The sequence below is a fragment of the Gymnoscopelus braueri genome (assembly GCF_963280865.1).
Source record: "Gymnoscopelus braueri genome assembly, chromosome: 15".
NCBI lineage: Eukaryota > Metazoa > Chordata > Actinopteri > Myctophiformes > Myctophidae > Gymnoscopelus > Gymnoscopelus braueri.
The window spans coordinates 26,361,449-26,376,332 of record NC_137620.1 but is presented as its reverse complement, the minus strand read 5'-3'; the positions used below and the strand labels follow the sequence as shown (position 1 = coordinate 26,376,332).

Genomic DNA, 14,884 nt, shown 5'->3' with positions numbered 1-14,884 from the left:
GGGAGGTGTGTGGGAATAGTTTGGGGGCTAACACTGAGATTTCAGGTGGCCGGGACAGTGGGAAGAGAGGGAGAGAAGCAGGAAGAGGATATACTGTTCAGTTGTTGTGCATAAAGAGACAGCTTTGTTGATTTAGTTTTGATCAAAGTTAGTGCACACCTTTTTGCCTCGATCAGACTGTTATTACTAATAGAGAATAAAGTTCAACTAAAGTTTCTGTACCTAAATCATTCATTTTGGAAGATTAGCTGGCAGCCTGGCATTATAGTACCTCTGCAAACAACATGTTCCATTTGTCATTTTCTTAAAAGCATTTTGTGGTGTAAACTCATATTTACTAGTAAACTTGTAAAGGTATTATTGTTGAAAGGTCTGATCCCTGAATTGCCTCTGATTGCAGCCATGTGGATAATAGAGAGCTATAATAAGAGCTATGGTAAGCAGCAGCAGACAAAAAACTTGATGCCTTTCACTGTGGAAGTCAAAGTTAATGTATTACCCACTTTCCATGTGAAAACATAAAAATATGTGTAGTAGTAATAATAATATTAAAAATAATAAAATAAATTAAGAAAATACATAAGCTTTTGCACTTCGCAGACACAACAACTAAACAATAAAAGCCTGGAGATCGAGGATACAACAAAGCTCCTCCATAGCCTACCACTAGGTGGAGCCATTACACAGATGACCAATATATTAAGGCAAAGTGTTTTATTCATACCATTAAGTTTTACTGCATCTCCACAGCATCTCAGATAAAGTAAATGGTGAAGAAATGTGCGTGTGAAGAGACCAATAAATTGTATAGTATAGGCTACAGTGCAACATGCATGCAGCCCGAATGTACATGGACTGTATACCTTCCAAAACATTTCTTCATCAAAGAACCATTTAATGCATGCCAATACAGCATCACAGTGATGGTCAAAACAGCAATGACATTCACAATGCAACTCTTAATGTATTACATAATTTTTATTTTATTTTTACACAGCAAGTAGAACACAGTAATTACACAATATTTGAAGTACCACAAAAACTCAGCGTAACTGGAAATAATCAAATAGATCAACAATCTGATCATGTTATACTAAAAGCCTTTGAGCAATAATGCAAATATATATTATATATTTTAAATAACCTTGAGACCGTAAACGCCACAATAAACAGTCTATTTGACGAGCTTAAATAAAACCTATACTGTACCTCACTGTGACACATTCACATTTTCTTCTTATAATCAAAGTATACATAACTGTCATCTAAAATATAAAATCAAAACTCAGATAACATTTTCATAAGAAAAGTTTTTTTTAAAAGGCACAAGGGGGAAGCGACTGTATGTAGGCACCTGTAGGTCTACAAAGTATCAAATTATCGTGGTTTGACATTCCAGTATATGGCAATTAATTATATCAGTCATTCAGTGGGTTTTCTAAAGAACTTAGATACATACAGGACTTCTTACAGCAACATAAAACCTCTCTCTAGTCTATAGGATAATTTCCTGTTCTTTCTGCTGTATAGTATTGGCAGCTTCTTTCCTCATTTGATACTCCCTCTGATAGAGTATAATTGTATTTGCATTATTTGCTTTGTCTTGGGCTTGCCTACTTAACTGTATGTGCCTTGCCCTGTCACCTTCTGCCTCTATTTGCACCTCTGTGTCTACGCTTTATTTAAACTTCTTTTTTACTTCACTTCCCTTTTTTCTTTTTTGATCTGCACTGAATTGTTTGCCATGTTTTCTTCTGGCCCCTCTGCTAAACTTTTACTTGTTCTTTTACAGGCATCTCTCTTTAACCCTGTGTTATCGTCCGATTTTGAGTCACTTTTCCCTGAGTTTGAAAGACACCTTTGGGTTTCTGAAACATTTCTATTCTCCTGCTCAGACCTCCCCATTTGCTCTGAATGATCTGGCATTCTTTTAAGTACTTCTCTAGTCTCTTGGGTTAGCTTTGCATCTACTCGGGCATCACCCTGATGCTGCACATTTCCTTCACCGACCTCCACTGCTTTATATTTGTGGTCATCGCATAACTGCTTTTGTCCATCATCTCCCACTTCTTCACGCTCTCCCTGTGCACTCCTTCCCCCCTGAGAACACCTTTCCTGACTATCCTGACCCTTATGGTGGTCATCATGTGTTGTCAATTTGAGACTCTCCATTTTACCTTCGATACCAGACTCATGTCTGTCTGCCATGCCTTTCTTCTTGACACTATCTCGTGTGGAAACAGATCCTGCTCCATAATCACCCTCCTCTGTTACCTCCCCCAACTTATCCTTACTTATCTTTTGCTTCTCATAATAATGAGAAGCAAAAGAAGGCTCTCGGCCGACTTCATGGGCTTGAAGACTAGGAGTATCTTCTAGAAATGTCAAGTAAAACAGAGATAAAGATTAGTTGCATGGCTTAAACGGTAGATCTACTCATGATGATCAATAAACACAGCATTTTTCTGAACGTACCTTTCTTTTTCCTGTAAAACAGGACATATGCACGGCTGGACCTAGTGCAAGAATCATGTATAAAATATGAGCAAAACACAATATGAATCAAGCAAAAACAGAATAAGTGAAAAGTTAAATAGAAACATACTTTTCCATAGATCCCTGGAATGGCTGGGGATACAGCTGTTAAGAAAAAAAACTTCTGTTCATAAAATGTTCAGTTAATGAAAGAATGAATGAATGAATGAATGAATGAATGAATGAATGAATGAATGAATAAATAAATAAATAAATAAATAAATACGCACGCACGCACGCACGCACGCACGCAGACAGACAGACAGACAGACAGACAGACAGACAGACAGACAGACAGACAGACAGACAGACAGACAGACAGACAGACAGACAGACAGACAGACAGACAGACAGACAGACAGACAGACAGACAGACATACATACATACATATATATATATATATTAGGGCCGGGACTTTATCGCGTTAATTTCGATCAATTAATAACAGAAAAATTATTCCGTAAAAAAATCTTATTAATAATGAATAAAACTACTATAAAACATCAGTAACAACAACACACTATACCAGCCTCCAGTGGTGGAAAATAGCAGATCTACGAGCTCACAATGCCTTGCGCTTGTAGATCTGCTATTTTCACATGGTTACATGGTATGTTTTATAATAATAATCGAAATCTACAAAGTAACTAGTAACTAAAGTTTTCAAATAATCGTAGTGGAGTAAAAACTACAATATTAGCCTCTGAGATATAGTGGAGTTACTGGAGTAGAGGTAAAAGTATTAGAAATTGGAAATATTCGAGTCAAGTGCAAATACCTCAAAATTGTACTTAAGTACAGTTCTTGAGTACATATGTATGCCAAAATCCATTTGAAAAAAATGCTTTTCACTGTTCTCAGGTCAAATATTGATATGCGATTAAAATGTGATTAATTGCGATTAATTAATTACAAAGCCTCTAATTAATTCGATTATTTGTTTGTATCGAGTCCCAGCCCTAATATATATATACAATTATAGAAGCAATCTGTCTTACCTCTGTGACAGAGCTGTCATTAAAACAATACCATCTGTCATCATCCTGGGACTTGATTTCAGCAGTGTAATGGCCACCCTTCATAGACCCACCGTGATTCACGACCCCATATAGTTCATATGTCTGTTTCTGATCAGAAAATAAGGTAGAAGAAAACAAAAATGTCAAAAATGAAGAAAACTCTACTGAAATCAGTTAATAACTTGACCAAATGTCATCTAGCATTTTTTTCATTTTCATTTGTTAATGTCATGTGAAAGCAGGGAATCATAGCAAAATAATGATATATTGGTTAATAAGATTGACTGAATAGTTTTGAAACTACAGCTTATAGAACTGAAGTCAAGTTAAAACTCTTAAGTAGAGAAAACACCACTTGGATTAGCGGTTGCTAGCTCTAACCTTAAATCTTAGCTTACATATTTATGCATTTATTTCATATTTACATGTCGATTTAAGCTCTGACATTTATGTCAGACATACTCTAGTATGTGAAGAGTCTAACTGGGCTATTAACTAATTTTGGATTCAAAAAAGTTTTTCTGCTTTCCTGAAGAATGGGCACCAGCGAGATGACTGTCTCACAGACAAAAACAGTCACTAATATGTTTATTGCTGATAAGATTTTTAGATTCTGTTCAACTATGACCCTTTTGTTGTAGTGCTCCAATAGACGAGGCAAATATATTTCTTTCTGTCATGTTTTATACAAGTACCAGTAAACATGCTCCAATCATATTTCCTCCCGTTGACTGACAGACTAACACATCATATAAAAAGCATAATTATGAAATGAAAAATGGTAAGTGTTGCCATTAAATGACGATATCAAAAAAGAGCCACCTGGAAAAGTGTTATTCGGAAAGATATTATGAAATAAAAAGTATTTGAAAGATGCCATTTTGAAATAAAATATAATGAAAGAAAAATTTAATCCAATGCAAGAATATTTTTGTGAAAATGGTAATTAAATAACATTTCAAAATATTAATTTGAGTCTTAATTATCTAACTATTTCAGTTTTTGTTTTGTTTTTTGTATATTGCTGTATTTATTTATGTGACTGCTTATTTCATATTGGCATACAGTATTAATTTTTTATTTAGGCACAAATGGCATTCCACATGAAACATGAAATCTTACAAATGAGTTTCAGTGATATCTAACATATTTTAATAGAGCAGGTTATATAAACATACCTCTGATATCTTCAGCGTGGTAGGCACATCTACAGAGCGATTGATTTTAACATAGTCCATGAGATGGAAGTTAAACTCAAATCGCTTGAGCAGCAGTGTCAGAATCTCTGGATGATTTATTCCAAATTCCTGGTCGATTGACATATAGTATGTATCATAATAAAAACATAATTATAATGACAGCAGTGATAATAATAATAATATTATTATTATTATTATTAGTAGTAGTTGTTCTACAAACAATATAACAATATACAGTAAATATAACGTAAACCAAGAATAACCTCGTAGGTCAGCGTCAAGCGATTTCTATAAAATACCATGACAGTATACAAATAGTGAAACAAAGAAGTCTCTATGTGAAGTTAATAGAAATTTAACTTACAAGAGTCGCGTCCTCTTTGGCATCACAGTTATCACAATACATCTGGTTATCTCCATTAAAATGGGTAGGAGTGAAAAATTGCCTGATACCATCCATCTGAAAAATAAATGAGGATCAGTGATCCCTGAAAGAAACTCTGGTACTGTCATGGTTCATAACATGATGCGTAGTGCCACAAAACGTAATACATAAATACATAAAAAATCTGAGAATTGTCATTACCACACTATAGACTTTACTATCTGTATCCATGGCAAGATGCAGATTCCAGAATGGACTGACTACATCAGTATGGCGGAGACATGTACGGTATCTGGTCCTGTGTCTTAACTGTCCAAGAAACATCTGAAGACACAAAAGAACAGAAAAATATAAATGATTATTACATATTTTCATTCATTTTAAAAGAGGAGACATGGTGGTGACATGCAGTGTTGCAATGCTGAATTGGAACGTGGTTGCACTCTATTTTAATGTGATGCGCACGTCGCTTAACACCTACACTACAGGTCACACAATGGACAATTGATATGCATCTTGGCTCATTCCTATGTTAATCCACCTGGTGTGAGTCGGGAGCCTTTGTAAACTTTGTTGAGGTGTGAATTTAAAGTTATTTTAAATCTATGCGTGTGCCTGCGCGTGCTCCTGGTCAAATAGGTTCCTGCACGGCGTGCAAGGCCGTCCCATGAGCAACGCAACCCTGGTGACATGTAGGCCTACAGCAAGTGGTCCTGTGTCTTAACTGTCCACGAAGCATTTGAAGAAGTGTACAAGTACATGAATATGTATACTGTACATGGAGGAGACAGTACAGTATGTCTGTGGTTAACATTAGAAGCTTACAGTACCTGTGATGCCTCAGGACTGGTCATGTTCAGGATCTTCTCCAAATACTCAGCGGCATCACGCTGTGCATACACTGGAAGTAGGGTGGTAAAACATAACATGTTTATTATTGCTTTTAGCTTATTAATGTGTATTTGAAGACTATTCGCTTATATAATATTGTGTCTCACACCTTCTTTAATTTCCATTTTCTGTGTGATTTCATATGTGTAAGACTGACGTGTCTTTAAGTCTTCAAACAGTGCATTAAGTTGAGCATCAATTTTCTCAGTCTTGGGATTTTCACAGCAGTGCCTATGGGAAGAAACCATATACTGGGTATAAGCAATCTGCTGTCAAATTATTGTTCACCAAAACCAGAAGTGGCAAATTGGTAGACATGATCAATTCAGTTACATTATAATGAAACTAAAATCTGTATTATGGTCTTTGCCAAACCTTTCTACAGCCTCTCTGAAGTCTTTGGTCATGAACAGAACCTGGAGAACGCTGTTTAGGTAACATGTTGATCCTTGATTCAGTAATCCATTGTATTTGCAGGCTGCAAGGGGGAATTCTATCACATACCATGACAGTTATCAGATATTAGGCTTTCAACGCTTGTAGATGAAATACAGTATATAACATAATGCTGTAGGTTATAGATTACCTGGAGAACTAAAGAAGCTCTTTATATATTTAAACACGGTGTTGTCACATGCTGCCTTTTGGACAGTACATTGTCTCTCCTGTCCCTTTACTCCTCCATGTTTCTGACTGTCATATGGTCTATCCTGTCCCTTTACTCCTCCATGTTTCTGACTGTCATATGGTCTATCCTGTCCCTTTACTCCTCCATGTTTCTGACTGTCATGTCTCTCCTGTCCCTTTACTCCTCCATGTTTCTGACTGTCATGTGGTCTCTCCTGTTCCTTTACTCCTCCATGTTTCTGACTGTCATGTGGTCTCTCCTGTTCCTTTACTCCTCCATGTTTCTGACTGTCATGTGGTCTCTCCTGTTCCTTTACTCCTCCATGTTTCTGACTGTCATGTGGTCTCTCCTGTTCCTTTACTCCTCCATGTTTCTGACTGTCATGTGGTCTCTCCTGTCCCTTTACTCCTCCAGGGTTCTGACTGTTGTGTGGTATCTCCTGACCACCATCTCGAAGTTCTTTAAGCTCTTTCTGCCCTCCTTTTCCTGCCATTCCTGCCTGTCCACCACCATGGTGCTCTTCTTCCCATCCCCTCTCTCTCTTTTCCCACCCTTCTGTGTGAACATGTTCATCCCCTCCTCCTTTTCTATGCTTGTCTTTGTTAACATCCATGTTTATGCTCCTATCCTTGTCTTGGGATTTGTCTGCTCTCACAACCTTATTATCCTCATGTCTTGAAACGGATTTTTGTCTAATTTCCTGGTCAGCATGTTGCAACTTCTGACAGTCTTCTTCAGCTTTTTCATGCTCTCCCTGACCACTGTCTTGATCACGAATATGTTCTGAAAAATGTAGAAAAACCTATAAGTTAAAACAACGTACCAATAGAGGCTTTTCACTGACCAGTGGTTATAATTCTGCTGGTCATACTTTTTTTTTTTTTTTTCTAATTCCATAACTTACTTTTCTCTTTCTTGTACATGAGAAGATATGCACTCCTGGACCTAGTGGAAGAAACATATATAATTTAGCAAAATACATTGTGGAGGCACTAGGGTGGCGCAGTGGTAAAGTACCTTCCCACCACGGCAGAGTCTAGGGGTTCGAATCCACCGTAGTGCATCCGGCTTTGTCGAGCGTCTATATGAACACAATTGGCCCGTGTTCGGGGAAAGGAAGACGATGCAGGGAGGGTGATAATTGCACATACTCTTACAGACTGGGGCTGTCAGCAGGGAGTGTTGGGCTGGAGGAGTAGGAAGGAGGCGCTGCGTCCTCCCAGTGGGCGCTCCTCACTGGCAGGAGGACATTCCTTGCAAACCTTCATTCTCACTTCTATAAGTAAGTAGGCTAATTAATAAACCTTGCCATTATCCCTCTTTCCTTCAGAATCATAAACAAGGGTGCACACTTGGTTTTTATATCTGACATAATAAACAAATGTAAAATGTATATATGCTGTACATTATTTTTCCATTCCCACAACAATATACAGGGAAAACTGGCATATTTTGTTACACTGTACAGAATTGTTGATAATTATTGATTGTTTACATCAGGCAAGGGGTGTGTGAAATCCTTTGTGCGAGCTTAAGGCCCTATGGCCCTATCCATAAGTTTCCTAGGGCATTATGGGTATCACTTCCTGTCGATTTGATCAGGTATCAGGGATCAAATTGACAGGAAGTGATGCGCATAATGCCCTAGGAAACTTGTGGATAATTGCCACTGCTATACCCGCGCCCGCTGCCCACTAGCCGTGATTTACTGCCCACTACCCGTGAATTAGGGATAAGGGAGCTGGCACTGTCTCATGCAGACTCCATTATTTGCGCATGGAGGTGTGCCCGTGGGCGTGTTGTTGCATTATCTCCAAAATTGCTATTTTGCCCACACACGTTTGGGGAAAGTGTATAGCGGAATCTAAGGGTGGATTCAGACTGGGTCCGATTGATTCGAACCGTTCCCTAGTACGATTGACCTCTCCCAGCTGGCCAGCATTCACATTGGCCAAGATTCTTCCGCACCCGAGTACACTTGACTTCATTCAACAGTAATGGTACTTGGACTATGGGGCTTTGGGAGATAGAGAATGTCATTCACAGAAGAAAAGTCACTTGTCAGAGTGTAGAGTGAATAATAAAGTTTGACTGTGTTCCTGACGTTGTCTTGAGTTATAATAACAACAGATCAACAATACACAACCAAAGCAGTGTGTGCGCTGGTCTTTGAAACCTTGAAAAGTAACGCCGTCTCTGTTCATATGATAGTGACGTCACGGACGCATCCTTGGTATTTTAGTAGTGACGTCACGGACTATAATAATAATAATAATAATAATGAATTGCATTTATATGGCGCCTTTCTAAGTACTCAAACTTACTCAAAGCGCTTTACAATGGTTCATTCATTCATACAGGGGGGGGGGAATTGGGAGGTGGAGCGGCGAACAGTCGACGCCAGCGTCCCCACTTTTCCCACATTCACACACCAATAGTGGCAAGCTAGCGCCGACCGAATCATTGGAGGCAATGTAGGGTTCAGTGTCTTGCCCAAGGACACTTCGACATGTGGACAGGAGGAGTTGGGATTCGAACCGCCGACCCACGGATCAATGGACGACCTGCTCTACCTCCTGAGCCACAGCCGCCCGACTAATCCTTGTTATATTTATCCTAGCGGCAGCATTCGCTACACATGTGTTTTTTGTTTATGTTTTTTCCACGGCTCGCGCTACTCAAACAGTAGCGGGATTATTATTTCTTGTCAACATTCAAGTAGAACTATAGAGAAGGTATAACCCAGCTAAAATAATGTGTAGTTATAAAAAATATATAAATGATATATGATTAGCAGTCCACTTCCTTCTCTTGGTACGGATGGATTCACATTGCAGCGTTCCGTTCCCGAGTGCGCAGCAATCGGACCCGAGACTACCTCCCCAGGCGGTCCCGGGTACGGTACGGTGATGCGTTACGGGGAACGGTACGCTACGTTCACACTATCACAACATCTGCCATGTGGTCCGGGGTGCGCACCCGGGACCATAGTCTGAATCCGCCCTTACCACCTGCTATGCCAAAGTGGTTTGGTAGAGCGCGCCTGTGGGAGACGGCCAGGGCACACAAAGGCACAACATTCAAAGGCTCTCTCTCTCCTAATTCTCAACAAATCTCTGTGATTCTAATTTTCCTATAATTAGCAGAAGGAAGAGTGTCAATTCCTTTTTTCAATTGTGTTTATATAAGATGATAGTCTATTCAAAGAAGACAATTTGTATGGCGCGCAATGCTCTCCAAATTACACACTTTTTATTCACAGTTTTATTCATCAATTACGCAGGAAATAATGAACTGATTGCAATAATATAACATTCTCTCTAATCAGTAGCATGTAGGTGATACTTATGTCTATCAAATATGGCAATCAAAGGCTAGAGCCTATGAAGTAAACGTCGTGCAACAATATGCATATAGAAAATAGCCGATCTACAAGCTCACAACCGCAACTACCATTATCTACAAGCAACTTGGCTTATAATAAGCTGACCTGGCAACACTGGCAGATAGGGAAAGAGCCACGAAAATTGCATTGGGGATAATTGTGCTGTCTTCTCTTAAAGGCAATGGCATCTGGCACGGTGATTGGTTTTATTAATGTAACGCCCAAACCACACCTATGCATAATGTAACGGGGTAGTGCAGGTGTTTTGCGGGTAAGGCAGGTGTCCCAAAATATCAACTTTTGCATGGGACCGCCCCTTGCGCACTCCTAAATCCTCAAATAGTGGGTTTAGCCAGTATGGACGATTATAGGGCCATAAATGTATTATACCTTTAAAAGGTGTAATATAATACATAATATATAATATAATATTCTATCTTATTTTATTTTTTATTTGATTGTTATCCACACTGTTGAGGAAGCTTGAAGTACAATAATTTCACTGCCTATAAGGCTGCTACCAGCTGTATTGTTTGTACATAAACACCTTGAATCTTGAACCTTTAAAATTATTAACTGAAGTTTACCTTTCCGTGAATGTCTGGAAGGGTTGTGGATCCATCTGTCAAAGACAAAGATAACATTAAATATTGGCACAATGGCATAAAAATGGCACAGACAGTATGTATAGTAACATAGGATAGTTATCCCCGCCAGACAGGAACGGCAGAAAGCAAAGGATTACCGTTTTGCACAAAATGTCACAAATCATTGCACGCACACTCCCAGTAGGCCAAGAAAGAACCGTCACCCCAACTGTTTCAAATCGGCCTCATCGTGAAGCTATACAGATTACAGTGGAGCTTACAGGTTGTAACACAGCCCTGGGTAGGCAACCCGCTCAGAGGTGTGCACCTTTCTAGTTGGTACTGACTGTGGAGGTGATTTCTCTTACCAGTGTGACACGTGTATCCTCAAACTTGTACCATCTGTCATCGTCTTGGGACTTGATTGTAGCAGTCCAATATCCACAACTTGGTATACTACCATGATGGTCTACAACTGCATGTAGTTCATAAGTCTGATTCTGATCAGAAATATATATATAAAACACAGAAAATCACATTATGAAAAATAATTTAATTAACAGCGATTGCCTGAATGTAATACTGACAGTTATGAGGTAGTTGACACATACCTCTGCTATTTGAAGTTTGAGAGGAACATCCACACTGCGGTTTAATTGTTTGTATCGATAGTGAAATTTGTCATACTCAAATCGATTTAGCAGTAGAGTCAGAATCTCTGGATGATCCATTATCCCAGTTTGCTGGTTGACATAATATACAGGAATTTACAGTCAGAATATGGTTAGAATCTATGACTATTGTCATAATGGTGATGATGAATTTAACAATTATTATTATTATTATTATTATTAGTAGTAGTAGTAGTAGTAGTAGTAATAGTAAGTAGTCATAGTAGGAGAATCAATAATAATATGCATAGTGTTTTGGAATGTTTCAAAGGAGAAGTGCAAAGTGCTTAACTGAAAGAAATGCTAAATGTACAATAAGATCATTAATAAAAAATCTAATCATGTGGATCTTGGAATCCACATAGGGATGGCTCCAGTGTGGATCTCAGATTTCATGTGACCAGCCTGTGACGTACTGTAAATCATCTATGACGTCAGTTATCTGACATACTGTATTTATGATGTATGACTGATGATTCATCCCGATCAGAGCCCATTTGACTTACATACATTATAAATTCAAATATTAAATATTTCAAAAAGTATAAAACAAATGTGAAAAAATATTAGTCAAGGATGGTACTTCTGTGACCTATTGACAGCGTGCATAAAACAGGTTAGCTCCGGACACACACACAGACAGACAGACAGGTTATGGCCATATAAAATCAGAATATTCTCTGATAACATATTAGAAACTTTTTTCTTCATAACTTACATTAGTTTTGTCTCCTTTGCCACCATAGTGACAGTCTTTTTGGTTATGTCCACTGGTTTTGGTTCTTCCGAGTGACTCAATACCATCCACCTGAAATCGTATCATTGATTACTGTAATAAACTAGGTGTACTCACAAAATATTTAATATAAAATTATATATGCTGATATCAAGACACAACACTTTCTAGATGAATGTGCTACAGTACATCAGAGAAGTGTCATTACCACACTATAGACTTCATTATTTGTATCCATGTCAAGAGACAGATGCCAGAATGGACTGACTTCATCTGTCTGGTGGAGACATGTAGGCCCGCAGCATGTGGTCCTGTGTCTTAACTGTCCACCAAACATCTGAAGACACAAGTTTACAAGTACATGAATATGTTTACTGTACAATACATGGAGGAGACAGTATGTCGTGATTAACATGAGAAGGCTACAGTACCTGTGATGCCTCAGGACTGGTCATGTTCAGGATCTTCTCCAAATACTCAGCAGCGTAATGCCCTTCAAATTCTGGAAGTAGGGTGGTAAAATATAACATATTTATTTCACAGTAATTAACATGTTCAGAGCAGGTAATGTACTACTAATATATTATCATCGTCTCTTACGTTTAAAACCCAATTTCCATTTCACATCATATGAAGAAGCGTTATGGTTCTTTAAGGCATGAAACACTTTATCAAGCTCAGCATCAATATTCTTAGTGTTGTTGGGATTTTCACTGCAGAACCTATAGGACAAAATTATATACTGGGCATGAGCAATCTGGTATATTTGTGTATTTTGTTAAATAACAACAACTACAATGAAGTAGTTGTTAAAGAATAGATCATTGTGATTACTCCAATAGCATAACAGACCTTCTCACAGTCTCTCTGAAGTCTTTATTCATGAATAGAACCTGGAGCACACTGTTTAAGGAACAATTCCATCCTTGATATTCCAAACCATAATACTTGGGGACTGAAAGAGAGAGATATTAAATTATGTACCAACACTGTTTAGACAATTAGACTTCTAATAACGACAATAATAATAATAAATATGATAACAATAACAATAACAATAATATTTTAAACCTGTTACACTGTGCTTTACAAAATTGGAACAGTAAATTTAAAATGAAGAGAAATCACACAATTTAAAATAGCAAGGTAACAGAGTTGTAGCAGATAAAAAGAACTAAAGCAAAGTATAACAAGTATGTAAAACTAGAGATATTAAAAATATAATGTAGCATAGATAATGAGATTTACAGAAAGGCTTTTCTGAACAGGTGTGTTTTTAAAAGTGATTTAAAAGACGATACAGAATCAGTTCGTTGGATAGCCTCAGGTAGGGCATTCCAGTGTCTAGGAGCTTGGACAGCAAAAGCCTGATCACCCTTAGTTGCTAGGCGTGACCTTTAGGAGAGCCCCACCTGAGGACCTCAGGCTGCGGAGAGGCTCATGGGGAAACATAAGCTCAACAATATATTGGGGTGCAAGACCCTTTTGGGCTTTAACAGTTAGTAAAAGAAATAAACAATAGGGTGAAGAGATGCCAGGATGGGAGTTGTATGAGTATGTTTTCAGAACCCTGGCAGCAGTATTTTTGCACTGGTTGCAACGGGAAATTGATTTATGGCTTAGAAGATTGCAGGAGGAGAAATGTATGGTAAACTAGTACTAAGGAGATTTTTTGTTGGAACAGGATTCAATTGACAGGTAGATTTCATTGATACTGTAGATAGTTGTTTCTAGTGTTCACTAGGTGACAGGTTCAAAATGACTAAATTAGTCTGAAATAATTTCAATGTTTGATGTTATAATCCCCAACGGATGGAATTAGTGAATTAATCTATTACCTTGAACAATGTCCTAGGGTTATAGCTATTTTTAGAGACAATACTTTGATTGCGCATTGATATTCGGCATGAGGCAGGTTGGCAGATGTACCTGTCTGTGAAGAATTTGCTTCCAGAGGGGAGTTGCTCTTTGCTGTTGTTTGCTTGGAAGCATCTTTCTTTTTGTCACCTCCATCTTTTTTCCACTCCTCCATTCCTCTGTTTCCTTCATTTCTCTTAACACCTATGTTTCCCTTAACATCTAGACATGACAACTCTACATAGTCAGTCTGTGAATATTTCTGATCAGTATATTGTAAGTTCTGCCTATGAATTCCTGCTGTTTCATGCTCTCTCTGTCCATGGTCCTGAATACGTTCTCTTTTAGAAACCCTGTTCTGACTGTCCTGACTCTTACAGAGTCCACTTTGTCCTGACAAATGGCTTCCTATCATTTGTGCGACTCTCTCCGCTTGATATGGAACACTGGACACTGCTCTGTCTGCAGTGTATTTGTTCTTTGCACCATTATGTTTTTCTGTGGAATCAAGTCCATCATTATCATTACCCTCCTCTGGTGCATTTCTATTCCTTTCTCTACAAATGCTACTACGGTCTTCAGAAGAGGACTTTAGGTTGACTTCATGAACTGAAGTATCTGGTCCATGTGCTAGAAAATAGAAGCAAAACAGACACAAAGAAAATGTAGGCAAAGCACCAAGAGATTCTCTACTTCAATGAAAAAAAGCAGCTGTCTCACCATTGTAGCATAAAATCATAAAAGATATCGCCAAGCATATGCCAGCCAAGGACTTACTTTTCTCCTTTCGGTAGATAAGGAGATGAGGGCTGCTGGATCTGTTGGAAAAAAACATGTATTAAATGTATAATTATTTATTTATTACATTGAATCAAAAGGTTTGAAAATAAAGGATCAAAACACATTAAAATGATCAGATTAAGTTTACTTTTCTGTGAATGCCTGAAATGGCTGCAAATCCACCTATCAAAGAAAACAAAATCAGTGTAG

The 14,884-nt window shown here is 38.1% G+C and overlaps 1 protein-coding gene across 8 annotated transcripts in view; it reads right to left on the bottom strand.

The window, feature by feature from the left end:
- The window catches only part of LOC308102218 (uncharacterized protein), a 44,660-nt gene that overhangs the window by 20,432 nt on the left and 9,344 nt on the right, over window positions 1–14,884 (bottom strand). For 4 of the 8 annotated variants that reach the window (XM_080451818.1, XM_080451820.1, XM_080451824.1 and 1 more), the window contains exons 19-39: window positions 14,823–14,857; window positions 14,672–14,712; window positions 13,967–14,524; window positions 12,890–12,992; window positions 12,638–12,759; window positions 12,469–12,539; window positions 12,246–12,374; window positions 12,020–12,109; window positions 11,242–11,373; window positions 10,999–11,130; window positions 10,631–10,665; window positions 7,563–7,603; window positions 6,617–7,441; window positions 6,406–6,523; window positions 6,140–6,261; window positions 5,970–6,040; window positions 5,341–5,463; window positions 5,119–5,214; window positions 4,734–4,862; window positions 3,535–3,663; window positions 2,606–2,640 (exon numbers count right to left, since the gene is read on the bottom strand). In XM_080451818.1, the coding sequence (XP_080307944.1) occupies window positions 2,606–2,640; window positions 3,535–3,663; window positions 4,734–4,862; window positions 5,119–5,214; window positions 5,341–5,463; window positions 5,970–6,040; window positions 6,140–6,261; window positions 6,406–6,523; window positions 6,617–7,441; window positions 7,563–7,603; window positions 10,631–10,665; window positions 10,999–11,130; window positions 11,242–11,373; window positions 12,020–12,109; window positions 12,246–12,374; window positions 12,469–12,539; window positions 12,638–12,759; window positions 12,890–12,992; window positions 13,967–14,524; window positions 14,672–14,712; window positions 14,823–14,857 (3,137 nt within the window). Of the gene's footprint in view, window positions 1–1,036; window positions 2,376–2,475; window positions 2,517–2,605; window positions 2,641–3,534; window positions 3,664–4,733; window positions 4,863–5,118; window positions 5,215–5,340; window positions 5,464–5,969; window positions 6,041–6,139; window positions 6,262–6,405; window positions 6,524–6,616; window positions 7,442–7,562; window positions 7,604–10,630; window positions 10,666–10,998; window positions 11,131–11,241; window positions 11,374–12,019; window positions 12,110–12,245; window positions 12,375–12,468; window positions 12,540–12,637; window positions 12,760–12,889; window positions 12,993–13,966; window positions 14,525–14,671; window positions 14,713–14,822; window positions 14,858–14,884 lie in introns of those variants that run through there. The other 4 variants (XM_080451822.1, XM_080451823.1, XM_080451819.1 and 1 more) reach the window with 4 other exon arrangements.